The following is a 27,939-nucleotide window of genomic DNA, read 5'->3' as shown; positions in this document are numbered from 1 at the left end:
TTTCTTTTGCACAGAATCCCAGCCACACTAAGAGCAGGAGGCATGTCATCAACAGGAGCATTTGGGAAGCTAGTGTCACAATCTTCTGAAGTTAGATTGATTAGAACAATGGTAACGGTGACTCTCATCAACCAGAACATTTACCTAGAGCTGCCTCTTCATTCGTTTGCTTCTGAGGATCAGCTTTCTGAGTTACTCAAGTCAGGTTGACAGTGGACTGAACTATCATCAGCCCCAGGCCCAAAACTAGCATGAGTTAATTAAATACAGCTCACATGGCAGTTAATGTGTTGGTGGTATCTGTGATTCCTTCAGTGACTTAGGGTGCTGTTGGTAGTGGAGGCTGTAGTAAATTTTGCTGGGGATGGCAATATCAGTTGGACCATTCCTTGGGACCTAGTGGTGGCAGTGGCAGGCCGATGCCTGACCTTTGCCCCAGGGTGGTGTACACCAGCACCACTGTTAGTAGGTCCAGGTGGGCCAATTCTTAGGCCTCCAGGTGGCTTGTTTGGATGCTGGGGGTGGCACCAGTGGGGTGGGCAGGCTGGCAGATGGGTCCTTGGGCCCCTGGGCAGCTGATGCGGGCGATGGCAGTAGCAGTGGCAGAACTTTCTGGCTCCCAAGCAGTCTCTGCTGGTGTTGGTGGTGGCTGAGTGGGCCAGTCCCTGTGCCTGCAGGTGGTGTGGGCAAGTGGGTGCCAGCTGTGGTAGTAATGGCAGGTTGGATGGGTCCATCCACAGGTCCCCGGGAGAAGTGTTCAGGTGCCGATGGTGGTGGATGGGGGAGGACAATTCCTAGGACCCCTAACAGCTTACTTGGGCACTGGAGTGGGTGGGGCCAGGCCAATCCTCAGGCCTCCTGTAGTGCATGCAGGCACTGGCTGTGGTGGGCAAGACTGGTGGGATCCCCAGGACCCTGGCATAATGTTCAGGTGGGAGCAGCAGTGCTTCCCTGTGGCACTGCTGCTTGGGAGGGCAGGGTTGCTTTCAGTGGCAGCAGCTGTAGGAAGGTGGCTGGGGAGTATGTGCATTGGTCCCAGGTGGCAGCTGCAGGTGAGGGTAGTCTCTGCTCAGATGCTTATAAATGGTTAGTGGCCCCGCTCCTGGGGGTGGCAGGGTTTCTGCCAATGACTTGCACCTTGGCCTTAGTGGTGGTAGTTGCAGGCAGGAGATGTTAATGGGGCTCCAGGGATGTGGGGATACAGGGGCTGTTGGGCTCCGGGACAGGACGTGGTCTGGTGGGATCTGGGCTGTCGAAATGGTGCCATGCTGTAGCTGCTTAGGACTGCGTGGGACCCAGCGTGACCTCCCTCTCCGGAGCAATAGCATTGTGTGGGCTCCAGGCAGTTCCCTCCGTTAGTCTCGGCCTGCGAGGGTGGAGGGGCTCTTCCATAGCTAGGACTACAGGAGTCCGCGGCGAGAATGCTAACTGCCGGGGGTCTTCTGCTTACCTTTCCCACATTGGAGATTCACTCTAGGACTGTGGCTGATCCTGGCCAATCAGGCTGCCTCACTTCCCTCTCCTGCCTTGCCTTGGGTGTTAAATTTCATTTCTATGTTGAATTCCATTGTTTTTTCTTAGATGATTTATTTAAATAAAGTGTGATCATCTCATTGCTATTTTGGTGGTTCTTTGTGGAGGAGGTGAATACCAGATGCCCCTAGTCAGTCAGCTTGAAGCCCCTCTGATCTGATGGGATTCTTGCTGAAGAGAGTCCAGGGTGACCAGACATCAACCAGGGGATGGTGGAGGATGAGGAACCCCATTAGATACTGAGGGCGATTGGATATTGAGTATGGGGGGTTCTGGCTAAACTGACGTAGCAGGGTTCTTTTGCTAAAACTGGATTTTACAAGGAACTGCACAGATGGGCCTAGGAGAAGGTTTAGAAGCCTGACTAAAGTTTGGCAAAGCAAAGAGTCTTCATCATTAGTTATGTATGTGATGACTTACAATCTTTCAGAACCTAGAGGTGATATACGTGGTGATATTGTATATCATTAATTTTAAGATCTCTGAAATTGGAAACTGTCTTACAACTGATAGACTGACAGAGTTTAATTAAGTGAGTTAATGGTTTTACTTGGTGGTACATAACACAGTGGTGCAGCTTACTATTTATTGAGTGTGTCTTACAGTTGATGAGCCGTGGTAATAATTATGATCCTGCTACCATTTACTAAGCTTCCTATGGGCCAGGAGTCATCCCAAGGCCCAGATGTATTTTCTCGTTCACTCTTCACAATACCTCTGTTTTATAGCTTTCTGGTAAATTCTGGTACTTTATTCTGGGCTCTTCCTAATCAAAACTAATTGGCCAATGGTTTAGAACTGCAAGCACATACACCATTTAGCACATTTTACCCCAAATAAATCAATTCCCTGATGCTTTTAAATGTGATGAGGTGGGATGGCAGTAAGGCATTCATGAAATGAAGAAACAATCAGGTTTCTTTTGTGGGGAGACAGAAGGACGGCCAGGGTGGGAGGGAAGTATTCTGTTCTATCCCTAATCATTGCACGTTTGAATCCCCACAAATACTGCGACATTTACTTGACAAAGTGTCAGGCCCCCATTTTCTCTTTCTTCCTTTACCTACTCGCTCTTTTGTTGCCCATTCATCTTTCCAGCCTGCGCTGGAAGAGAATATCCCTTTCTTTGTGGCACTAATTCGGGAATGGTGGCTGGCGGTAGCCAACACTCAAAGGCCATCCATTTTACTCCATACCTCGTGCTGGTCTTCAGTGATCCCCAGCACTCCTTCCTAGGATGATCGGAGAGTGTGTGGAGGCCAGCACGCCTCCCAGGGCCACAGAAGAGCAGCAGGCTCCTGTGTTTGCAGATTGATCTGACAAGTTGGAGCGCTGCCCTGCATTATTGCAACTTGTGTTTTGTCAGAATAACTTACAAAGAAATATGGCCAATAGTCAAGAAAACAATCTTTAGCTGAGAAAGGCTAAAATTGTTCAAAATTAGAGAGAAATGTGACTTTTTTTACATTCTTATTTTACCTGGTTAGGCAAATGGTTGAAAGGGCCAGTTTTCCCTCCTTTCTTTCTAGTGTCTAGCACTGCGCTTGGTACATAATAGGCCTTTAACGAATGAATAAATCTCATCTCTGATGGCTCCAGCACTGTGTTTCAGAACTTGCCTTTTGCTTAACCCCCTCCCCCAGTCTGTCCTGTGTGTAATTCCTTCATAACTGAGTTTTCTGCTAGAAAGATGATTTTGACTAAATTTTGCTGATATGTGAGAGTATGTAGCCTTAGAAAAGTCTGTTGAATTCCCTAGCCTTCCTTTCATGAAGATACTATACTAATAGCTCCTTATGAGGGGATGGAGAACCAGAAGAAATAATGAATGTGAAGTGTCTCATAATGTTAGTGGCGTAGAAATGTCAGATGTTCCGCTCTTGGACAATACGTTTGAGATTTAGTGAGGACCTGTCTTTTGATGGAGAACAGTGGGTTTCGCGGTGTCATTTTCAGGTAGCCTCGGCAAGCGGGGAAGGAGAGCTTTGAAGACAAGTAGGTTTGCAGCATCCCTAGACCCTCTCTGCTCTCCTCTTCTGTTTCTGTTGCTTGCACTCCACCCATCCTGCATCCCCTTCCTGGTTCCGCATAGAAAAAGAAATTGTGATATTTTAGGCAGTACTATCTTTAATATTGCTATCCTTTTTTTCCCTTCTTCTCTTTCAATGGTATGGAATAAGAACAGGGCCCATTTTAGAGATTTGTAAAGGCTTTTTTAAACCAAACAAGCAGCATGATGGGTGTTTTGTTCCACTTGCTATGGCAAAACTTTATGTCCGTATTTTACTTCTCAGGGCTTACTTTTGTAATGTCTGGTATGACCACGCATGACCATTTTCAATTTTTGAAAGTCAAGGTCGTCTTTCTAGGTATTAAGTTCACTTAATTCTCTTCAAAGGAAAAAAACGTTGTTTTTAGAATTTATAATCAAGTTGATATTTTCCCACTGTGCCACATAAGGAAGTTTGAGTTATATTTACGCTTCTGGATTTTAGGTACTTCCTTGGTTTCCCTTCTTCAGAGAGCCGTCTCTGGCCTGCCCTAGTCAAGATAATGATATCCCCTCTGCTGGGCACTAATACAGCTTGCTTGTGACTTTTTTGGCTGATGCTTCCATCTCCTTGCTGGTCTCAGAGACACTGAGGGCAGGGTTCTTACCTTACACTTTCTTACAGTTCCAGAACCTGGCATGGGAAGGTCACCAAATGAGTGCTTGTTATAGGAAGGAATTGGTGGAGTGGGGGGAGCAGAAAAGAGGGAAGAAAAAGAAAAAGACATTAAGAAAACACCTTTTTTTGCCTTGGCTTGTTAACAATTCTGTATAGAAGTCACAAAAGGTAACAAAGTCACTGAGATTAAATGCTCCCTACATATTCATTCACTCTAGAAACATTTTTTGAGCACACTCTGTGTGTTAGATTAGTCCTCCCCCCATCAAAGAATGAAATCTTTACCCTCTTAGAACTCAGATATAAAGAAATAGCTGTAATACACTGTACCGAATATGGGGGTAGAAGTGTGGGCAAGTACTATGGAAGGAAAAGCCAAGGTGTCTTCCTCCCCCAGCTAGGCAGTTGGAAGCCCTCTCATAAGAGCAGACTTTTGATCTGGGCATCAAGGGAAAATGCTAGTTCAGCAGATGGAGGAAGGAGGGAGAACATTCTGGGCAGAGGCACTGACCCACCCTGCAGAAATATGAAGGTGTGAAGAGGGGAAAATTTCAAGGACAGCAGGAGAGGGCAAACACCAGGGCAGAGGCTGAAAGAGTTGATGGGGACCAGATCTAGACTCAGAAGTCAGCCTATCTCCTCCTCTAGGGCAGGTCTGCCTCCCTGTTTAAAACCATACTTCTATACTGCTTTCTTACTGAGGAGGGCCCCACTAACTAGTCAAGAAGAGTTTGTTAAACTTTATTTTCAGCAATGTCCATTACGAAAGAAAAGATATATTTAATCTACTTTTCCAGACTACCTCGTCTCTTCACATTCTGATGAACTCTGAATCTGGAAAGGAGACCTCTCTCGGAAATTGCTGTAGGGAAACACTAAAGTGGTACAGGGACAGAGTGCTAGTGTTTTATCCAATCATCAGCTAAGGAATCTGGTCAGGAACAAGGCTGGGAATAGTAATGTTTATGTGTCCCTTATGGGATTAGTTCAAAATGGTACCAAAAGAGAAGCCAAATAATCAGATTATGTCCTTGCATTGAAATCCCACCAGTCTGTTTGTGTCTCTGACCATCTATAAGAGTGGCTGGAGGCGCAGGGGAGGGGAATTATGAGCCACCTCTAGAAATAGGGACAGGGTCAGGGGTGGGAATGAAGCCATGATTAATTTTCTCTTTTATTTTATTCTATATTTCCAGAAATAAAGGATTGTACTTGAGAGATCACAAGAGGGGCTATCTGACCTCAGAGCCTAATTTCGTTTTTCTTTTTTTCTTTCAAAATATTAATTGAGGGGGTACAAATGTTTTTGTTACATGGATATCTTATATAATGCTTAAGTCAGAGCTTTTGGTGTGCCCATCACCAGAATAATGTTCGTTGTACCCAACAGGTAAGTTTTTATCCCACACCCACCTTCCCACTCTCCCCTTTTCTTGGTTTCTCATGTCCTTTATGTCACTTTATACCCATGTGTACCCATCTATTAGCTCCCGCTTACTAGTGAGAACATACCATGTTTGGTTTTCCATTCCTGAGTTACTTCACTAAGGATAATGGTCTCCAGTTCCCTCCATGTTGCTGCAAATGACATTATTTTATTCTCTTTATGGCTGAATAGTACTCCATGATGTGTGTGGATGTGTATATATATATACCACATTTGTTTATCCACTTATGAATTGATGGGCACTCAGGTTGATTCCACATCTTTGCAATTGTGAATTGTGATGTGATAAACTTCAAGTGCATGTATATTTTTGATAAAATGACTTCATTTCCTTTGGGTAGGTACCCAATAGTGGGATTGCTGGATCAAATAGTAGTTCTACATTTATTTCTTTGAAGAATCTCCATACTGTTTTCCATAGAGGTTGTACTATTAATAATTTGCAGTCCCACCAACAGTGTATAAGTGCTCCTTTCTCTCCATTTCCATGCCAGCATCTATTGTTTTTTTAACTTTTGATTAATGGCCATTCTTACATGAGTAAGGTGGTATCTCACTGTAGTTTTAATTTGCATTTCCCTGATGATTAGTGATGTTAAGCATTTTTCATATTTCTTGGCCATTTGTCTGTCTTCTTTTGTAAAACTTCTGTTCATGTCTTTTTCCCACTTTTTGATGAGGTTGTTTGTTTTTTCCTTGCTGATTTGTTTGAGTTATTTGTAGATTCTGGATATCAGTCCTTCGTTGGATGTGTGGTTTGTGAATATTTTCTCCCATTCTATAGATTGTCTGTTTACTCTGTTGATTATTTCCTTTGCTGTGCAGAAAATTTTTAATCAGGTCCCATTTATTTATTTTTGTTGTTGTTATATTTGCCTTTGGGGTCTTAGTCATAAAATCTTTGCCTAGGCCAATGTCTAAAAGAGTAGAAGCTCATACATGTACATGCATCCAGATAGAGTCAGCTCATTATTTGCTTGTACTTCGGTATTTGTGTTAGTTTTCCTCTCACAACAATAAATGCTTTGACTGTCCTCTTGCAAAAATAAATAAATAAATAAATAAGAGTTTTTCCTATATTTTCTTGTAGAATTTTTATGGTTTCATGCCTTACATTTAAGTTTTTCATCCATCTTAAATTAATTTTTGCTTATGGCAAGAGATAGGGATCTTATTTCTTTCTTCTGCATGTGGCTATCCAATTTTCCCAGCACCATTTGTCAAATAGGGCTTGCTTTCCCCATTGTATTTTGTTGTCTGTTTGTTGAAGATCAGTTGGTTGTGTAGGTAGTGGTTTTATATCCTGGTTCTCTATTCTGTTTCATTTGATGTCAAAACCTAATTTCTAACAACCTCTGGACCACATAATTAAAGTTGTGACTCTCTCCAGCCTGACCCATGTCCTTTCTTCCCTGGCTCTCGCCCACTACATAGTTGGGGAGTGTTCGGGGATCAGTTATGCGTGGGCAACCACAGAAGGATTGGCCAACTAAGGTGCTCCCCATCTACTGCTGCTGCATGCCAGAAACAACCCTAAGTACTCATCTCCAAAAAAACCTTCATGCAGATCCATGTAGCTTGAATATGAATCATGTACACTTCACATGCTATAATGTGAAATACATGCTTCTGAGTTTCACTCTCTGAGATGTCAAGCATGATCAGTATAACAAACCCTTGCCTGCCAAAATTTCTCCTGGAGAGAATACTCACCTTAATTTCTACATAGTGAAAGTAACCTCAGCACACACTTGAATTTATCTTTCATTTGAGGATTACATGAAGCAGTTGGTTAGTGTTCAGTCTTATCTTTCACATGAAACATTTTTCTGTTGTTCTTTCTCCATTAATTTGATGGAAAAACACAGATGATTTGGGCCGCACTCTGCTATATTCAGTTCAGCCTCCATAAGGTGATATATACCACCTAGCATACTTCATTTCGAAAATTAGTACTGTAACTAAGACAAATTACAGTGAAGAATACTGGCACCACCTGGGGGTGGATTTCTACACCACTTATGTGGAAAGACAATAATGAAACTAGATTATTGTGTCTGAGAACATTTTTGGAGATTTAAATTGAACAAAAGAATCTTTAAGTGTGATACATGGGAGAAAGTTCAGTTCATTGCGATAAGCTTTTTGGATAGGAGCACATCTAAATGGAATTTATAACAGAAAAGGCAGCAAAACTATAGAAACTTACAACAATGTCTTATAATAAATTGTTTAAGAATCTTATGGTAGTTCTGAGCCTTAGGATGTGGGAGGAAAATTAAACAATGAAAATTATATTACTGAGCTTTATACTTTTATATATATATTTGACAGACACCTGTAGTAAGAGCTTTTTTCATCAGGTGACTTGAAGGAGGTGAAATACCAGGTAATAGCCTCAGGGAAAGAACAGTGGACAAATTTGTGAATGTCATTCCTGTTTTGGTCACTATTATCAAGGGCAGTCGTTTAAAGTGTAATAAGTTCTGTTGTGAGTAAAGCCTTTAGAAATTGAAAATGTGTATGCGTTTTAGAAAGCAAGCATGTTACCTAAAGGGGCTTCATTTGCTAACATTTGGCAGTTTGTGGGAAAGATGTAAAATAGAAAGCACAATTTTGTGATTGCTCTTACTTATGATATTGGCCTCAGTAGTAATTTCAGCCATGACAAATCATTGTTGAGTTTTTGTGTGTGTAGTGTGCACTGCAGACCTACTTGTGGCCGGAGCTTGAAGTGTGACATACACTATTGCAACTGTGGAAACAGTCGAATATACCAAGGTTTAGGGAGACACATTTCCAAGTTTATTGTTGTATGAGATGAGTAAAGAAGTTTTCTTAAGTAAGATTATTTGTTACTTGGCTTATATTATAAAGTGAATTTGTAAAATCCTTAATATTCACAGTATATAAAGACAGTTTTAATTTTTTCATTTAACAAGTGGTATACATGGTTTAACTTGCTTTAAATTAGTTTTGTACAAGAAAAACATTATTAACATAAAATTTTAAATGAAATATTTTTGCTAAGATGCCACCTTGTGTTCATGACCTGATGTTTAACATTCTTATAATTTAATCTTTAAGAAACCAGCTAGATTATATGTTATAATTTCCATGTTTGTTTTCTAAATCATGAGCTAAGAGAGAGGTTTCAGGTAACTACATACAAGCACTTTTCAAATAATACACTGGAGATTTTAATAGTATTCATGCCATCTGCTAAAAATTAAATTATGCATTCATTATGTTTCTAACATTTTTTTAAATATTAGAGATATCTTGAGGTGCTATATAAGAATTTCTACTGAGTAAGTCATTATATGATGTATCTTGAGATAAATTTATAGAATTAACATTTTCGATGTTCCTCCTTAACTTGTTTTCCGACATCCTTGCTTTGTGTCTTGCTAAAAAATTTTTTGAATTTTAAATCGACAAGTAATTGTACGTATTTATGGGGTATAGGGTGATGTTTTGATATATGTATGCAATGTGGAATGATTAAATCAAGCTAATTAGCACAGCCCTTACCTCACTTAGCATTGTTTATGGTGAGACATTTGAAATTTGCTCTCAGAAACTTTGAAATACACAATACACTGTTATTAATTGTAGTCACCATGCTGTGCAATAGATTTCAAGAACTTATTCCTCCTGTTTAACTGAAACTTTGTACCCTTTGACCAATATCTCCCCATTCCACTCCCCTGCCCCCCACCTAAAGCCTTTGGTAACCACCCTACTACCAAGAGTTTGACTTTTTCAGATTCTACATATAAATGAGATCTTGTGGTATTTCTTTCTGTGCCTGGCTTATTAGTTCACTTAGCATAATATCTTCCAGGTTCAGCCATATTGTTGCAAATGAAAGCATTTCCTTCTTTTGAAAGGCCAATTAGTATTCTATTATGCATACATTTTCTTTATCCATTCATCTGTTAATGGACGCTTAGGTTGATATAATAGCTATTGTGAAAAATGCTGCAATGAACATGAGAGTGCAGATATCCCTTATTTCAATTATGTTGGATGTATACCCAGAAGTGGGATTGCTTGATTATATGGCAGTGCTATTTTATATTTTTTAAGGAACTTCTGTACCATTTTTCATAATGGCTATACTAACTTACATTCCCCCAAATGGCATTTCCAAGGGCTCCCTTTTTTCCACATCTTCACCAATATTTATCTTTTGCCTTTTTGATATTAGACATTCTAACAGGTATGAGGTGATATCTCACTGTGATTTTGATTTGCATTTCCCTGTTGATTAGTGATGTTGTTCATTTTTTTATGAACCTTTTGGCCATCTGTATGTCTTTTGAGAAATGTCTATTCAGGTTCTTTGCCTATTTTTTAATTGGGTTATTTGTTTTCTTGCTGTTGTGCTGTTTGTGTTCCTTATATATTTTGGATATTAACCCCTTATCAAATGTATGGTTTGCAAATATTTCTCCTACTATGTGGGTTATTTCTTCACTCTGTTAATTGTTTCCTTTGCTGCGCAGAAGCTTTTAAGTTTGATGCAGTCCCATTTGTCTATTTTTGCTTTTGTTTCCTGTGCTTCTGGGGACCTATTTACTACTTGATTTCTGTGTTTAACCAGTAGTCCATTAGGTTTGCAAATGAAATAGCATATGACTAAGGAACAATGAAAAACTCAGTAATATCAAACTGCCACAAGGCTGGCAGTAGAGCAGAGACACAGCTCAATGACTGAGTCATGAGCTTTAGTCCTTTGTTCCTACCTTAAAGCGTGCTCACTGATAAGACATGGAGGCACTCCAGCAACTTCCCGATAAAGGGAAAATGTAGTGCAGTAATTGTTCTAGTTATTGATTTTTTTAAAGTTGAAATTGAAACAGATGCCAAAACCACCCTCACTATTGTAAACCTTCTGGAAACATTTCTGTGAATCCTGGAATTTGTGAACTATCATTTGGGAAATGCAGCTTCTTCTCTCCTGAGCTGACCTCCTTCCCCAGATTGGTTCCCTCCCACTGTTATTCTGGTTTGAATATTGCAAACCCTTTATCCTTAGGGCTAGCCAAAGAACTTAAATGTTTGACCAAAAGAGGGAGTGGCACAGGAAAGGCCTGTATTAAGTCCTGAAAGATGCGTGAATATTGGCCACACAGGAGGGATAGGAGATAAAATTTCTAATCCCTTTAAGGTTTATGAGACCTGAAATAGATCTGTATTTAATAAAATGTCATATTCTGTGGATGGAGAAAAATATACCCTGACTAAAATACTGTGCTTTTAAAGTTAGAGAATTATTAGTTCTAGGAACAGGGGGAAGGAGACAACTATTTTGTATGAAAACCTCTGCTTTTGGTTTTCATACCACCAGCTCTTCTTACTTCTGTTCCTTCTACCCACAGAGTTTAATAAAACCAAGTACAGTAGGTTCCCTTTTGAAAATTCACCTTTAGTCCCTCTAATTAGTAAATTCCATATGTCTAAAGTTCTCTGTCCCAAATATTCTACTCATTCTTTAAATAGAGAAGTTATAAAAAAGATGGAAATGGTTTTTGAGGAAAGCACTTTATATTTGTCTTCAGAAACTGAGTTCCTGTTTAAATGTGTTTTTAAATTTATACATATATTTTTTGAAATTGAAGGTATTATTTGAAATAGGCAATGTAAAAGTCAGTAATTGGGGGAAGAGGGCTGGGAAGTGGGTGAACTCTTCTGTTATAATGTAGAAATTAACTCAGTTCTGATTGCTGCGAGTTTTCTTATGGCTGTTCAGCCTTGCCAATATAAGTAGTGGTATGGTGGCGATTTTCTTTTGTGTCTCAAACATCTCAATTTGTCTGCTGCTATAATAAAAAAAAGTTCTAGTGCTGAAAATTTGAGGAAAAATTTGAAATTTGAACATGTGATATATAAAATGAGTATATATGTCTCTGAGGTATTTACTTTGTGTTTTGTTATTGCTTACTATTTGTGTCTATTCTACAAAGGAATTTTTAACCTTGGAACACAAATGTCAGATTCTGGATCTAGAATGTGGAACAGATGACATGAGAATTTGGTTCATAGATTATTTTTAATTTCACTGTGGTTATTTTTATAAAATATAGAGATTCAATGACCACTAGTACTACCTCATTAGATTTTTGTTATCTAGAAAGGCTACAGTGTTATATTATGAAGTATTCCAATTACTTTAAAGGAAAAATTATTAAGAGTAAACATAACTTTACATTCAATTATAAGATAATTTTAATATATTTTTTAGTTTCAAGCCAAGGGAAATATTTTTAAAGTAATACTCAAGCTTTATTTTTAGAAAGAAAGAATTCTTTAACCTAATTGCTTTTATTTTTATTGAAATAATCCCACTGATATGCTTCTCTAAATGAATCTTTGTGTGAAGTATTCCTCCATTAATTATTTAACCTGTACAGTTTCCTATGAAAACTGTCTGTACAAAAACAATAATTTCCGAGGCGGGTGGATTGTTTGAGCTCAGGAGTTCGAGACCAGCCTGAGCAAGAGCAAGACCCCGTCTCTACCAAAAATATATAGAAAAAATTAGCCGGGCATGGTGGCGCATGCCTGTAGTCCCAGGGGGGAGGCTAAGGCAGGAGGATCGCTCGAGCCCAGGAGTTTGAGGTTGCTGTGAGCTAGGCTGACGCCATGGCACTCTAGCCCGGGCAACAAAGTGAGACTCTGTCTCAAAAAAAAAAAAACAAGAAAACAATAATTTGAAGAATGTTTAAACTTTCATTTCTGGGCTTTATTTTTCATTCTTTTAGTTCTTGGTATAAAGAGAAATTCCTTTCAAATTATCGCTTGAGTATACACGGACACATTGTCTACCTATTCTTTCATTTAAAAAAGAAAAAACCTAAGAGCCAACTCATATCCACTATTGCTATCAGTTGTATATGTCAGAAATACTTCCTGCAAAATTCTTCCTAATGTAATGCTGAATGGAACCAACATTTTTAATAAAAGTGAGAGTAGGCGAAAAACTAAACTTTCTATTCACTAGCTCAGGAAGACTAGTATAACTCTTAGGATAATACAGATGAAGACCTTGTCTGAAATTTTTAAATGGAATTTAAAAACACCCTACTTATGTCATGAAGTGGGTCACAATTGAGAGAGGAGGGTGACAGATGGATAACAGTGAAAACAAGAAAAGGAAAAGAAAGGAGGAAAGTAAAGAATAAAAGGAGAAGATGCAAGAGAAGTGTAAAAGGAGAGAAACGTGAGGTCTGTCATTCATTCATTCAGCAAATATTTATTTTGTGCCCAGTGTATCAGGCCCCTGGTATTAAGCAGAGAATCAAACGAGTCCTTGTGCTCTTCTGATGGAGAAGATGGTTATCCCATCCACTGGTCTAGTAGAATAGAAGATGAAACACAAAATGAGCTAGACTGGAGAAAAAGAATGGGCAAAGAGGTATGAGCAGGGATATATAAAGATGAGGTGCCTAAGGACAAGAGAAATGGAAGACTAACTCGTCCCATTACTTTTCATGGCGCAGACTACGTCCATCTCTCTTCCTCCACATCCACATGGGACCTATGATTTGTTTCTGGCGTCTTCCCTGACCCTTTTCTGGATAATGAAGTATTATGCAGATACTGGGGACCACACCCATGCAGCCATCTGTTTATTAGAAATACACTTACTGGTGCCTTCTGTGTGCCAGGCATCGGGCTAGGCAGAGGAATACGGTGATAAATGAAATGCTATCTTGGCCCTCCGAGTATTTTACAGTGTTATTGTGTGTGATATGACAAGCAAATGGGTAAATAATGATTTCGTGTGATAAATGCTGCTAAGTTTAGGGATCAGGAAACATTTCCCAGAGGAAGAGACAACCAAGTTGACATTTCCTCGTTAGCTCTTCCTTCTTAAAAATTCCATCAGAATAAACCTATTTTGGAAAACACTTTAATTTGCTTCATAGTTTAGGAAAAAACTATTTTAGTTTGATCCAAAAGTTAGCTAATTATATCTGTTTGACCTGGTTTTTTGTTGGTGGATTAAACCAAAATTCTGATTACACTTTAAAATATGTGTTAGAATTTATAACCCCTCCCCAAAATTTGTATGCATTTTTAAATGTTTAAAATTTCAAGACAAAAACACGGGATTTTTTGTCCTATATTTTTACCATCCACTTTATTATAAATATTAATATAGAGAGACAGTATACTGTTGCAGCTTAATGCAAAATGAATGCCCTAAAACAACTTAACTAGCATTTATTTAAAATATGAGTATTCACACCAATTTACTTCCTGATTTGAAACTGCAGTTTTATCAGACTTTTAGAGGAAAAAGTGCTAAATCATGGTAGGTCGCACTAGATTTCATGTAAGAGTTGTTTGGAGCAGTGGAAGAATCTCAAAGGACTGAATCTGTGTTCTTTCATATAAACCTGATTTAGAGAAATTTGTTGTCACTGCTTCTTCCTTTATAGAAAATTTATAATAAGTCAGCATCCATTTGTAATCACTGGTTTCTTTCAAGTCTGTAGTGGCCTCTTCTCCTTTTTTTTTATATGGGCTTTGTCATGTTTCATCCTAAATTTATATCTCCAGCCTTAACTGCTCCCCTGAACTCCAATTGCTCATTCTTAGTCTTGGCTGGGATGTCTAATAGGCCATTTCAAGTTTAACATAACTAAAACAGAACTATTGGACTTTCTCCCAGCTCCCCCCTGCAACCAGACCTGTTCCTTTTACCTTCTTCCTCATCTTAATAAATGGCAACTATAATCTTCTACTTGTTCAGGCCAAAAACGCGAGTGTTACCCTTGACTCTTTTCATTCCCCGTAAGCAGTCGTTCAGTAAGTCCTGTTGGCAGTACTGCCCCGTTCTCCCTTCTGCTGCCACCAGCATCTCTCACCTGAGCTGTAGCAAGTGATCTCTTGCCTGCTTTGTCTACTTCCAGTCTTGCCTTTTGGTAGCCCATTGTCTACAGGACAGCTAGAGTGATCCTTTTAAAACAGAAGTCAGATCCATTCCCTCCTTGGCTCAGAATCCAGTGACTTTCTGTCTCATTCAGGATAAAATTCAAACACGGCTATGAGGCCCTATGTGATCTTGCTGCCTCTCCCTCTCTGATGTCGTAGTTTACTGCTCTTCTTACCTATTCTGCTTTGGCCACACCAGCCTTCTTGCCGTTCCTCTGTAACCAAGAGCCTCCCTGCCTGCGGCCCTTTGCACTTGCTCTTTCTCCTGACATGAACCTTCACCACCCATGTATACAGGTGTTCATTTCCACAATCCCTTCAGGTCATTGCTTTCGTGTCAACTTATCCTAAAGAACTTTGCTGACTACTTTTCCCTCTGTGCCTTTATTTTACCTTATTTCTCTCCTTAGCGCTTATCCACATGGGACTTTTTTTTATCGTTGAGGTTTTTAAAAATCTGTTTCTCCAACTACAACTTAAGCTCCATGAAGGCAGGGACTTTGGTTTTTTTCTTCATTGTTCTTTCCCCAACATCCATCTGAGACAGTGATGTGTGGCTAGGACCTAGATTTTCTGATTCCAAGTCCACTGCCCTTTCCGTGATTCTATGTGGTCTCTCATACACTAACCTTATTCCAAAAATGAGGTTTTTAAGTTCCTTGAGTGAGCACAGTGATTGCATTTTTAAATTTCCTTTTCCCCACCCCACCCCCCATAGGGTATAGGACTGTGCCATATACTGAGTGATGGGTCCCATGTGCCTAGTCAATGCCATGGCTTGACTGAATGACTTCCTGTGCCTTGTGGTCTGTCATCAACTTGGATCACAAACTCACTCAGGGTATACTTCACTCTTTGTAAGAAAAAAAAGTCAGGCTGCTCTTACTGAATAGATAAACAGTGGCATTTGGAAACTACAGGCAGTGCGAGTGAAAAATCATGATAGTGTAGGATTCTAGTTTTCAATAAATAGTTTATTCGTATTCTGAATTTTGAGCATTTCATGTAACGGTGTAACTTTGGGAGTCAGGGGGTGCTTAGATTGAACTTAATAGCTCCTGTGCTGGCTTAAGCCTGTTTTGGTGTTTTTGTTTTTGTTTTTCCCCAGGATGCTGGTATTTCTGCACTTACACCTGAAGTTCTTAAGGGGAGTATGTTCCAGATAAATTCTTTTGTAAATCAAAGAGTGTCAGTGTTTGGTTTGGATCTTTCCAAAGCAACTATTAAAGGGCTCTTATGTTTTATTTTGAACATTTTTATTCTTTCACCTACAGAATTTCCTAAGAGACTCTAGTGATACTGATTGTCTCTCCCTTGTTTTTACAGGTGATCTGCAACTCTTTCACCATCTGTAATGCAGAGATGCAGGAAGTTGGTGTTGGCTTATACCCCAGGTATGGTGGATAGTATTTCATTTACTGGAAGACACAGCTTTAATTCCTACCCAAATCCCAGCCCTTCAGAGGTAGTTAGAAAGGCAAATGCAACAGCTGGTTCAAGAGCCAACCTGGGAACTTAGTGATAAATTACAAGAAAATGGAAAATGTTAAGTTTAAAGAAAACAGTTTTATAACCCTACATTATATGCTGTGGTATTAAGAAAGAGGCAGACCTCAGACCTAAATTCTTGTTCTCAGGGGGACTTCGCAGTAAAAAGTTGAGGATTGTGGGTGCAATGATTAACCATCAGGCTGAGATTTGGTTACTCACTTGACCCCTGCCCGGGTCTTATCCCCCAACCTCTGAGGCTGAAGCACGTGATTATTTCACCAAATCTGTCATACTGCACCAGTTGGTTTCATCTTGTCTTTTGAGTTAGCCTCCTCTGAGCTCTGTCCCTCAAGGAGGCAAGAAAACTTTCAGTGTTTGTCCCTCTCAAGTGCTCTCTCCCCAGCTATCACTGAGGGGACCCTGATCACTGAGCTACTAGACTGTTTTTCCACAAGTACTACGGTCACTTCTAGTTTCATTTTGTTTGTATGCCATAAGGGTCCAAATACAAATTTAGACTTTCTTATAATTAAATGTGAATCTGAGAATTAAGCTTTTTTTATTCTCATAGGTGTCATTAGCTGCACATCAGGTCTATTGATAGTGCTTCTCAAAAAGCATCAACAGAATTGTTCAGAGTGTGGGCTCTGAATTCAGGCCACCTGGTTTGGAGGCAGTCACCACTGACTAGTTGTGTGTCCTTGTCCTTGGGCAAGTAATTTAATTTCTATATGTCAGTCTCTTCACCTATAAATGATCCCCATAAGATTGTTACGATGATTAAATTTAATAAACATGCTCAAGTACAAGAAAGTGTTCACTCTACATAGTAAGCGTTCACTCTAATTATTGTCAATTTATGGTAGCAGCTTAAAACCATTCCATTTTTCAGATGGTAACACATGTACCTCCAAGGTAATAAAAAGACTAGACCATGGCCCAAAACGCATCAGGATCTAGTTAGCAAGATAAGCCCAGCTCTGCGTCTAAGGGGGCATACTCCTAATTACCCTTCAGTGTGGATGTTCTAGCAGAGGCAGCACTTCCTCCAGAGGAGCTCAGCAGATGAGGGCCTGCGTGGGAAGGGCAGTGGTATTTTGGTTGCTGCATCCCATTATCTCAGGGATTATTTCCTTGCAGGTCAGTTTCCCCCGGCACCCCCATCTTCAGGTTGGCTGGTGTCTAACGAGTTAACCACCTCCCTATCCCTACCCCCAAAAATGACCCAGAAAATGTTTTTATTAACAAATTCCCTAATTAGCCTCTGTCTTGGGGAGCTGCACTTCATAGGAAGTGGGCTAGTGACACTTCTGTGATTGCACCTTGAGTACTCAATCCCTAGTGCCACCTGCAGCTGCCTGCCAACCTAAGGTATCTGTTGCCCATTACATTTATTAAATTTAGCTGTTTGACTTTGTGTGCTGAGCCATTATGGTCTCCCTTTTTTTTTCTCCAGTATGTCTTTGCTCAATCACAGCTGTGACCCCAACTGTTCGATTGTGTTTAATGGGCCCCACCTCTTACTGCGCGCTGTCCGTGACGTCGAGGTGGGAGAGGAGGTAAGGAAACTCACACTGCCCCCCGAATGGCCCCCTTTCCCATCAAAGACCCTCTCAGCATGGCCCATCTATAAAGCCAGCTGTGCCCGAGGGGGCAGCTTTTGGTTGTCCTGCCTGTGAGAAGATAACGTCGTATAGTCACCTCTACCCAGCAACTAATTGTTACTTCTCCCAAATTATACGTGGACTAATTTTTTTTTTTTGCCACCATACTTCCAGATGATGACGGTTCCTATTTTATGTGTGTGAGAGGTGTTTGTGGGTGTGACAGAGGGCGCATGTTTTACACACATGCATGGGCGTCATTGAATCTCCTCAGTGGCAACAGCCCGGCAGCCTGTCGTACCCCTGCAGGTGGTCAGCGTTGCGTGGGCAGGGAGGGTAGAGAGCTTGGGACTTCGATCCCCAAGGCTTATTTACTCCAAGGCCACTAATTGCATTTTGAAGGTAATTACACTTTTTTACTTTGTGTTAGTAAAGCAAACAGCTTTCCTTTACTCTTTCAGGCTATATTGGGGCCTTTACAAATCCATCAGCATTTCTGGGTGATCATTTAAGCAAAGATGCAAAAGAAATAGAGGACAAGGGAGTGTGACCTCCAGCAGCAAACTGGCCTTGACCCTTCCAGTTTTACAGACAGCTTACCCAGCATCTTTTGATGAGGAACCGTAACAGAAGGCTGAGGTCTCACAAGACAGCTGCAGATGGGCTGCTCCAGGGCTGCTAAAACCAAGCCTGCATGGGGTTTGCTCAGTTACTGCCTGTGCTAAGTTCTGAGTTATGGATTTTTACACTTTCTAGAACTCAGTTTCCTTCTACCTTCCAATTTGGTAAAGTGGATATTTATTGCAAGGAAAACAGTATCATAAGCTTTTATTGCATTTATGCAGCACTCAGCCAATAAAACCTGAACTCAGAGGTACCATATTTTACGTAGATAAGGATTTGGCTTTGACAGGACTCCCTCCAAACTGATCTTCAACTGAACGAGCCACTTCTTACACAGCCACTTTCTGAATTTCCAGTGTTTAGGACCAGTGTCCTACATATGCTGGGATATTAAATTACTGACATGGAAAATTTAGACTTTTTTTCTTGGGACCATATATGACCTCATGGCAGCTAAGAAAGGGAACCACTATCTATTTTCAGCAATCACTATCTATTTTATTAGTTTGCTGAAGAGTGGGGGCTATTGTTGATGATGACGATGTTTTAGTAAATTAAAAAAAAACAACTAACTTGACAAAGCAAACAGAAAAACTATTAGAAATGGTTGAAGTTTTCAAAAACAACAAAAAAACTTTCTTGTATCTTGTTTTCTGGGATTGGTTGTCAATTATTCTGCCTGATTGGTTTTTATTTATTTGAGAAAACACATTGTCTTTTAGTGCTTATTTCACTTTTTTATGTCTTTATTTTTCTGTATCTGGACCAACAAGCAAATCTTTCCTCTTGCTTAATACAAAACATTTCTGCTTAGTGTAAGGCCCTTCAGACTCAGATATTTTCCTCTATTATACTTAGCAAGACATCTTCTCAAGAAAAAGAGGATTCTTTCCATAAATCCTTCTTATACCAGCTTAAGAAAATAAAAATTTTTCCATTCCATTATATAGGTCTTGATGAATGACATTTCCTCTGATTAGTTCTCCTTCCTGTCTCTGCCCCCTGTTTCTACCTGTCTTAATGTTTTATGCCCTTCAAGGCCCTTTGCTTTGGTTTGACTGTGTCCTCCAAATATCATGTATTGGAAACTTAATCACTAAATTCTTATGTTAATGGTATTTAGAGGTGGGTAAAGAACGCCTCCAAAGAAAGATGCCTTGGTAATTAGGATTAGGTAAGATCATCAGGGTGGGTCCCCACAATGGGACTGGTGGCTTTCTAAGAAGAAGAAGAGAGACCTGAGCTGGCATATGCTTGCCCTGTCACCATGTGAAGCCCTCTGCCGTGTTATGATGCAGCAAGAACAACCCCCACCCCAACCAGATGCTGGCGCCATGTTCTTGGTATCATGCTTCCCAGCCTCCATAACTGTGAGAAATACTTTTCTTTTCTTTGTGAACTACCCAGTCTGTGGTATTCTGTTATAACAACAGAAAATGAACTATGACACCCTTTCAGACACCATCTCTTCTATAAAGCCTTTCCTGATTTTCCACATTAAAGGACCTTTCCCTCTGATATTTGCCTTATAGTGGTTATTAATATATCTTTGGCACTTACTCTGTCTCTTTTGGTGACTTCTGTTTTCAACTATGAGCTTCATGAGGATAGGCAATTGTGTCATATTTCTGTATCTCCTGGCACTTTGCCTTGCACCCAGGAGGCATTCAGTAACTCTTTGTTTAAGTGACTGTTAAATTAGGTGTACTGTAAAGACCAGCAGTGTTTCTCAGTGGGGACACTATTGGCATTCTGGATGGAAGAGTTCTTTGTGTGGAACTGCTGGATCATTGATAAAGACTTATGTCCCTCGTCTCTGCCTGTAGCCACCCCTAACACCTGAAATACATCTTGTATATTTAAAACTGACCCTTTATGGTAGAGGTAGGGGAGAGGAAGCACCAAGAGCAAAGACATTTTGAGGCATTGAGTAAGTGGGGTAATTCCTCTTTATTGTGCAAATCATAGCTTTATTTAAATAGCATCATAGCATCACCTTTGCATTTGGCTTTAATGTTCATTGGGTCAATCACAGTTTTAAGATGGGCTACTTGGAGTGTGAGCATCAGCATGTAGGCTCCATGAGGGAAGACGGACCGTGCCTGTAACAGAAGATCGTCAGTCTGTATTTGTTGAGTGAATGCATGCGACCTGTTAAAGATGAAAGGAAGAGGTGGAGTAGACTCTTAAAGCCATTTTTAAACTACCGGCAATCCTCAGATGTGCCCCATGGCCCCTGGAAAGAAAAGAACATGAAGGCCAACCCGTTGCCAGTTTGAGATGGGTACATTTTAAACCTCACACAGAGAGAGCAAGAAAATTGCACAAGGTTCCACAGTAATAGGCATTACCATGGAAATTTCTTACCCTTTGTTCCTCTCCACATAAATCCATCCTTTGGACCATTTCCCTTCAAAGTGGCACTTTTGCTAGTTTATAACATTTAGCTGTGTAAGGATTTCCATCATAATGCTGAGTTATGGGGCCTTTTTATTTTTTTGGTTTTGGATTTTTGTCTCCTCATCCACCACACCCTGCAGAGAAATGTTTGCAGTATCATTTAAGTCATGGCTCACTTGACTAGATTGCTGATGGCAGCCCCTTCAGAGTTGTGTGAAGCTATGAAATGCATTTGATGGTCTGATAGTCTTACAAAACACAGATCAGGAAAGAAGGCTGGATAGTCCAGGCCATCCTCATGGGAACCCCTGGTTAAAAGAATTTGTAGCTGTTATAAATAGTGCCTTTTGCTGCCAGCTTTCTCTGGAGCCTTATCAATTAGGAGAAATATGATTTACATAAATTGAACATATCAGTATCCCTAATGTCAGTTTTAATCTAATGGGTTTGGGGATGGAGGACAATCTGTTTCTTGTCTCTGTCATCATATTTGCTAAGCTGTTTAATAGATTCACTGCATGCTTACCGGGTAGCAGGAGCCTGGGGTAGCTGCTCTAGAAACTTTGAGGAATACAGAGATGAATAAGACCCAGTCCTGCCTTCAGGAGTTCAGGGTATAGTTGTGGAAACTGACAGAGAGCAGAAAACGATAATATTTAGTAGAATATGAGGAGCACAGTGATATAAACGTGAACCGGGCTTTATGGAAATTCAGAGCAGGGGCACCCATGTGGTTAGTAAGGGCATGGTTGGGAAGCAGTTAAGAAGCTTCCAGAGGAGTGACTTGGAGACTCTGAAAGGATCCAGAGAGAGATGAGTGAGGCAGGGGAAGGCACGATACATACAGACACAGAGGCCAGGGACAGATTGGTGAGTTCAGTGAGCAAGAAGCAGCTCTCATCAGTAGACTGGAGAATTTAGATGTGACCAGCTGATAAAGGAATGTGTAGGGACCAGACCGACAAACACCTTGCGGGCCTTATTACAGAGTTCAGTCCATCTGAAGGTTCCCCAGCACTGTCTGTTACGTAGGAGGCACTCAGTATTTGTGGAAGGGAGAAGGCCAGGCAATGGGACATCACTGAGGGGTTTAAGCAAAGGAACTGCATGACCAGGTTTTTCTGTGTGGAGCAAGGTTGGGGTGACGTAATAATCCAGGCAAGAAGTGACAACGACAGCCTGAAGTCAGGGAAGGGTCAGGTGGTGGCATGTGATGGGGGATCTGAAGAATATAATATTTAGAAGCTAAAATTAGCAGGATCTGTGAGACACATAGACAAGAATGACACTCAGCTTTGACTTTAAAATGCAGTGAGAGTTTTCAAAGTCTCTTCTCAGTTCAGAGTTAGTTTTAGTAGAAAAATTTGTAACTGTGACAATGTAATTCCAGAAATGAAAACAAGGTCTAATTTTAATTTGGTCTTATTATCCACTGAGTTGCAGATAATGAAAAGATGGTTTCATGGAAAAGAGGTTCATTTTGCCTTGAGATTTTAATGCAAACAACATATTCAAGATCCAGAAAATCTATTTCATATTACTCTAAGTTGGAAGTGCTTACTGTATTTTCTGTAAGAGTTGAATTAAAGTGGCAAAGCAATGGTCAGTGGCATTAATATTTTAATGCAATTCTGTTCTATGCCATTAAAGCATCAACTGATCAATGACCAAGTTTCATATATATGTTCCCGCTAACTGAGCCCTACATTTAATGAGCAGATATTCCATTACAACTGGTGAGTCAATGAGTCTTTAATAAAGGTTTTTATCTTAGGCTGATAAAATGGTCTTAGCTGTCATTACCAGTTAGTAATCGGGCTGTTTTTTTCCAAAAATACGAATAAAAAATAGTTTTGCCATTGAGGCCCTCAGCTTTGATACAGTGTATTTTGCAACTTCAGTGGCATGAAAGAGGCACAAAAGGAAAAATGGGTCACCTTCTCTGAAGGAACAGGACAGTCCTCATTGGAAGAGGCATATCTGAGCCAAGCTGGAAGGACAAGCTTGCTCTTAACTGAGTGTGGAGGAAGGGGCACTGGCCAGCGTAGGCAGCAGTGCCCAGACACGTGCTGGGGTGGTGGCATTGTTTCAGAGGTGGAGCAGTGGATGTAATTGTGACAGGTCGAAGTTTAGGGAGAGAGCTTGAGGCTGGAAAGGCAGGTAGAAAATCTGTGGGAAAAGCCTTATGTGCCTTTCTTCATAGGCAATGAGAAACCATCCAAAGTCTTCATGTAGAGAAATGAATGACATGGTCAGATGGGAGTTTTAGGAAGATGCCTCTCAAAGCAATTTAGAAGATGAAAGGTACACTGAAGGCGGCAGGGAGTCCAGTTAGAAAGCCGTTGCATAGTCCAGGTAATGGTTCCAGGGAAGTTCCAGGATACCAGGGGAGGCTTTAAGAGTCTCTTTATGGGGGTTAAATGAAATAACTAGTCTCCTGCTGCCCATTCCTTGCCTGGCATGATCACTTGTGAGTTTTGGGCCCTTGTAATAAAGGCTTGAGTTAGTCAAGCACATTCTTTGGTGGGGCAAGCCTTAGAGTGGCTCCACGCTGGGCACACATGATCACCCGGTAACCACTACCGGTTGACCTGACCTGCTAGCAGGGTCTGATGATGAAGAGCCATTGGGCTGGATTGAGCATTAGGGTCCTAGAGTTAACCCAAGAGGGAACATGGAGATCAGCTCATTTTACTACCTCACCTCATATAAAGAAACTGGGACCCAGAGAGCCTGATAATATAAGATGAATGTATATATTGCCCCCGACTTAACTAACAGTCGGTTTCAAAAAGTGTGCTTAGGAATTGTTTGTTTGGAATTTGGAACATAGTGTTCTCTAGAAACGAGGAACTTGCCTGGTATAGCAGCCTTTTGCACCTCAGAGGAAGCCCTAGCTTTGGATCATTAAGCAAGAGAAACATTCAGGGAATTAAGAAGTGGCTGTGGTGTCAGTTGAAGGAGCCCAGTTGCCGCAGAACGTTGCCAAGCACAGGCTTGAATACTGCAGGGCTGACGGTGTGCAGCCGCTCCTTAAGAAGCTGCCCTCTCCTCTAGCATCCCCAGAAGTACGAGAAGCAGCTGTGTTACTGTGAAAAGAGCATCAGGCTTGAATCAAGAGATCCGGGTGCAAATCTCAGCGTTGCCTGAATCCACGACCTTTGCTGGTTTTCACTGTTCCGCGATGCCTCGCCAGGTGCCTAGCGTGTAGTAGGTATTCAGTAACATCACTGTCTGCATTGCTTAAGGGTAGGTACTCCTGCTTCTGTGCATGGAGCAGCATATCATAGTTGCCTAACACGTGAAGAATCGTGGAGAGCCAGGCTGTGGCTTCTGTCAACCTAGGGATGGCCGGGGTGGATTTGACAGATCTGGCTGGCCAGGCCAGGCTGCCTCCCACCCTATCTTACCCCTGCAGCTTTAGTGAGGCCTTCCCCAGGCTTCATTTTCTGTCAGAGAGGATGGCCTTCTCTGCCCTGCCATGATTCCAAACAAGTAAGATCGTGCTTTGTAGACACGAGACGCTTTCTTTGAAGAAAAACCACATGGAGTTTTTTGCTCTAGGGAGTTTTTGTCGTCTCCTTCAGTAGATAATCCTGCCTCATTCTTCTCTTAGACCATATTCCCTTCCTCCCCTATCACACATACTCCCATAATTTTCACATTTAAGAGCAAATAAATAATTTCTACAGTATGGTACAAGCTGATACGTTTTACAGAAAAAGAAAAACTAGCAAAGGGGAAGGAATTATGAGTGCTGGGGAGGGATGGGAATTGAGTTGTTTTTGTAAATAGGATGCTCAGGTTAGACTGCAGTGAGAAAGTGAGTTTTAACTGAAACTCCAAGGAAATGAGGGCGATCCCCATAGTGGAGCTAGGGGAAGGGCAGAGGCCAGTGCACAGGCCTTGAGGTGGTGGGACCGTGTGTGGAGCTAGCAAAGAGGCCGGGCTGCCTGGAGCGGCAGGGATGAGGGGCGAGTGGGAAATGAGTCAGAGAGGGAACAGAGTCAGATTATGTGAAGCCGTTGCTTCTCTAACTGCCTGTGATGAAGTGCGATGGCTCATGCCTGTAATCCCAGCTCTTTGGGAGGCTGAGGCAGGAGATCACTGGAGGATCACTCGAGGCCAGGAGTTGACCAGCCTGGGCAACGTAGCGAGACCCTGTCTCTACCAAAAATTAAAAAATTAGCCTGGGATGGTGGCGCATGCATGTAGTCCCAGATACTCAGGGGGCTGAGGCAGGAGAATTACTTGAGTCCAGGAGTTTGAGGATACAGTGATCGCACCGCCGTACTCCAGCCTGGGTGACATAGCAAGACCCCCATCTCTAAAAATAAAAAAAATAAAAAAAAAAAACTTAGGATGATTCTGAGATTTCAGCTTAGATAACACAAAATGTGAGTTACTACTAACTGAGAGTGGGACGGCTCCAGCTAAGATGGAACATGCTGAGGTGGGAAATCAGGAGTTTTGTTTTATGTATTTTGAATTAGACTTTCAGTGCATAGGAAATCTAGTTAAGTACAAAATGTTTAAACATCATGATGTTGCCTAGAGACCTATGACTTAGGCCAGGCGTGATGGCTCATGCCTGTAATTCCAGCATTTTGGGAGGCTGAGGTGGGAGGATCACTTGAGATCAGGAGTTGGAGACCAGCCTGGGCAATATTGTGAGACCCCCATCTCTTAAAAAAAAAGCCAGGTGTGGTGGCACGGGTCTGTAGTCACAGTCATTCAGAAGGCTGAGGCAGGAGGATCTTTTGAGCTCAGGATGAGGTTACAGTGAACTATGATTACACCACTGCATTCCAGCCTGGGTGACAGAGCAAGACTCAGTCTCTCTTTAAAACAAAAAAAAAACAAAAAAAAAACAAAACCCACAAAAAACCTGTGACTTAAAGTGGACTCTTAGAGCTAAAGGGTAACCTAAAGAATTCTTTAAATATATCCACACTTATAACCTTTCACAATCCAGAACAGGGAATATTTACTGTTTGAGAAGGTCTAAAGAAATCAATTTAAGAGCCTCCGTCAATGATTACACTGTGACGTCAAACTCTCCCCATTTGAAAATCATTCCACATTTTTTACATAGCTACAAGTAAGAGAACTTTCTCCTTTCTCCTAATTTTGAAGATACCAAATTTGGATAACCCTAAATTCCATGAGGCGGCTATAGAATTGGTTAGAATTTAAGGGCAATCTGCCTGCATCATCTGCCACCCATTTGATTGCCAGTATTAATTTGGCTTCTCTGATTCCCAATTATTATAGAATTTATTACCAAACCTTAGTAACACCAGACACATGACAGCTCTTGGTATTTTATTGTTTAGTGAAGAAAAGGTAAAGTACAAAAGTGTGTAGAGGGGATGGGCCCAATTCTTTAAAATAAATATATGATATACATGTGCTCAACACGTAACAAAGGCTGAAAGGAAATACATTAAAATTTTACATGTGATTATTTGGGTAGAGAGACCATAAGTGGTACTTCCTTTCTCATACTTTTTGGTATATAGTAAAAACAAGTTTTATTTAATAATTAGCAATAATAACTGTCAGTTAAAGAAAATAAGCACAACAGCCATATGAAATGTCCTTCTCTCTGGCCTCCCCAGCTCACCATCTGCTACCTGGATATGCTGATGACCAGTGAGGAGCGCCGCAGGCAGCTGAGGGACCAGTACTGCTTTGAGTGTGACTGTTTCCGATGCCAAACCCAGGACAAGGTATGTTGTGTGGAACCAGATTGGAACACCGCCCAGGCAGTATCTCAGAGATCTTTCAGAGAACTCTGTTTTTATTTCATTACCCCAAAGGGCATGGCAGGAAACAGGTTAATAAAATAATACATTGAGTGGCATATATCTTATTTTGTGGTACTTTTGTCACTCACCAAGCTGAGACTTAACCAAAGGTAAAGGATCTGTGGAGCTTAGAGTCCAGTGGGAATGTAGGCATTAATCATGTAATTAAAGGAATGTTGAAGGCCAGAGTGTTATTAGAGCATATAGCAAAAGGGTTGAATTACATTATTGCTAATAATAGCTATTGCTTTGTAATAAACACACCAAGTTGTATCTAGTTTATTTCTTTAAATTTTTTCTTTAAATAAGGTTTATTGAAGTATAATTTATATACCAAAAATTCATCCCATTTAGTAAACCAGTTCTGTGATTTTTTAACATACAGTCATGAAACTGCTGTCAAAAACAACATATATTAATGGAGTGGTTCCATCACCCAAAAAAGTTCCCTTGTATCCCTTTATAGTCAATCCTACCACTCTAACCCCAACTCCTGGTAACCACTGATCTGTTTTTTATCTCTGTTCTTTCTTTCCTTTTATTTTTAGTTGACACATAATAATTGTGTGTATTTATGGGATATAGTATGATATTTCGATACATGTATATACATAATGTATAATGAGCAAATCAGGTTAATTACCATCTATCACCGCAAGCATTTATCATTTCTTTATGTTAGAACATTCAAAATCCTCTTTTTTAGCTTTTTGAGAATACTCAATAAATTATTGTTAACCATATTCACCCTACAGTGCTGCAGAACACCAGACTGATTCCTCCTCTTCCAGTCCTCTCCTCTCTTCCCAGCCTCTAATACCCACAATTCTACTCTCTACTTCCATGATCTCAATTTTTTTTTAGCTGCCACGTATGAGTGAGAACATGTGGTATTTATCTTTCTGTGCCTCACCTATTTTGCTTAACATAATGTCCTCCAGGCTCATCCATGTTGCCATGAATGACGGGGTTTCATTCTTTCTTTATGGCTGAACAGTATTCATTGTGTGTATATACCACATTTCTTTATCCATTTGTCTGTGGATGGCCATATAGGTTGATTGCATGTCTTAGCTGTCGTGAATAGTGCTGCAATAAACATGGAGGTGCAGGTATCCCTTTGCTCTATACTGATTTCCTATCCTTTGTATAATACCCAGTAGTTGGATAGCCAGATCTTATGGTGATTCTCTTTTTAGTTTTTCTAAGAAACCTCCACACTATTTTCCATAATGGTTATACCAATTTACATTTCCACCAAGATTATGAGTTCCCTTTTCTCCACATCCTCATCAGCAGTTTTTGGTATGTTGTTTTAACTGTGGTAAGATGATATCTGATTGGTTTTGATTGGCAAGTCCCTGGCAAAGGGCTGGCCTCCTAGGGATGGCTGCCTACATTTTATTGTTCAG

The 27,939-nt window shown here is 40.7% G+C and overlaps 1 protein-coding gene across 1 annotated transcript in view; it reads left to right on the top strand.

Annotated features, from left to right (window-relative positions):
• The window catches only part of SMYD3 (SET and MYND domain containing 3), a 583,727-nt gene that overhangs the window by 438,346 nt on the left and 117,442 nt on the right, over positions 1–27,939 (top strand). Inside the window, exons 6-8 of the mRNA XM_012644393.1 lie at positions 15,925–15,992; positions 17,546–17,648; positions 26,339–26,449. Coding sequence (XP_012499847.1) covers positions 15,925–15,992; positions 17,546–17,648; positions 26,339–26,449 — 282 coding nt within the window. The remainder of the gene's footprint in view (positions 1–15,924; positions 15,993–17,545; positions 17,649–26,338; positions 26,450–27,939) is intronic.

This window comes from Propithecus coquereli, unplaced genomic scaffold, assembly GCF_000956105.1.
Source record: "Propithecus coquereli isolate 6110/MARCELLA unplaced genomic scaffold, Pcoq_1.0 Scaffold210, whole genome shotgun sequence".
Lineage (NCBI taxonomy): Eukaryota > Metazoa > Chordata > Mammalia > Primates > Indriidae > Propithecus > Propithecus coquereli.
This window is presented reverse-complemented; position numbering and strand designations above follow the sequence as displayed.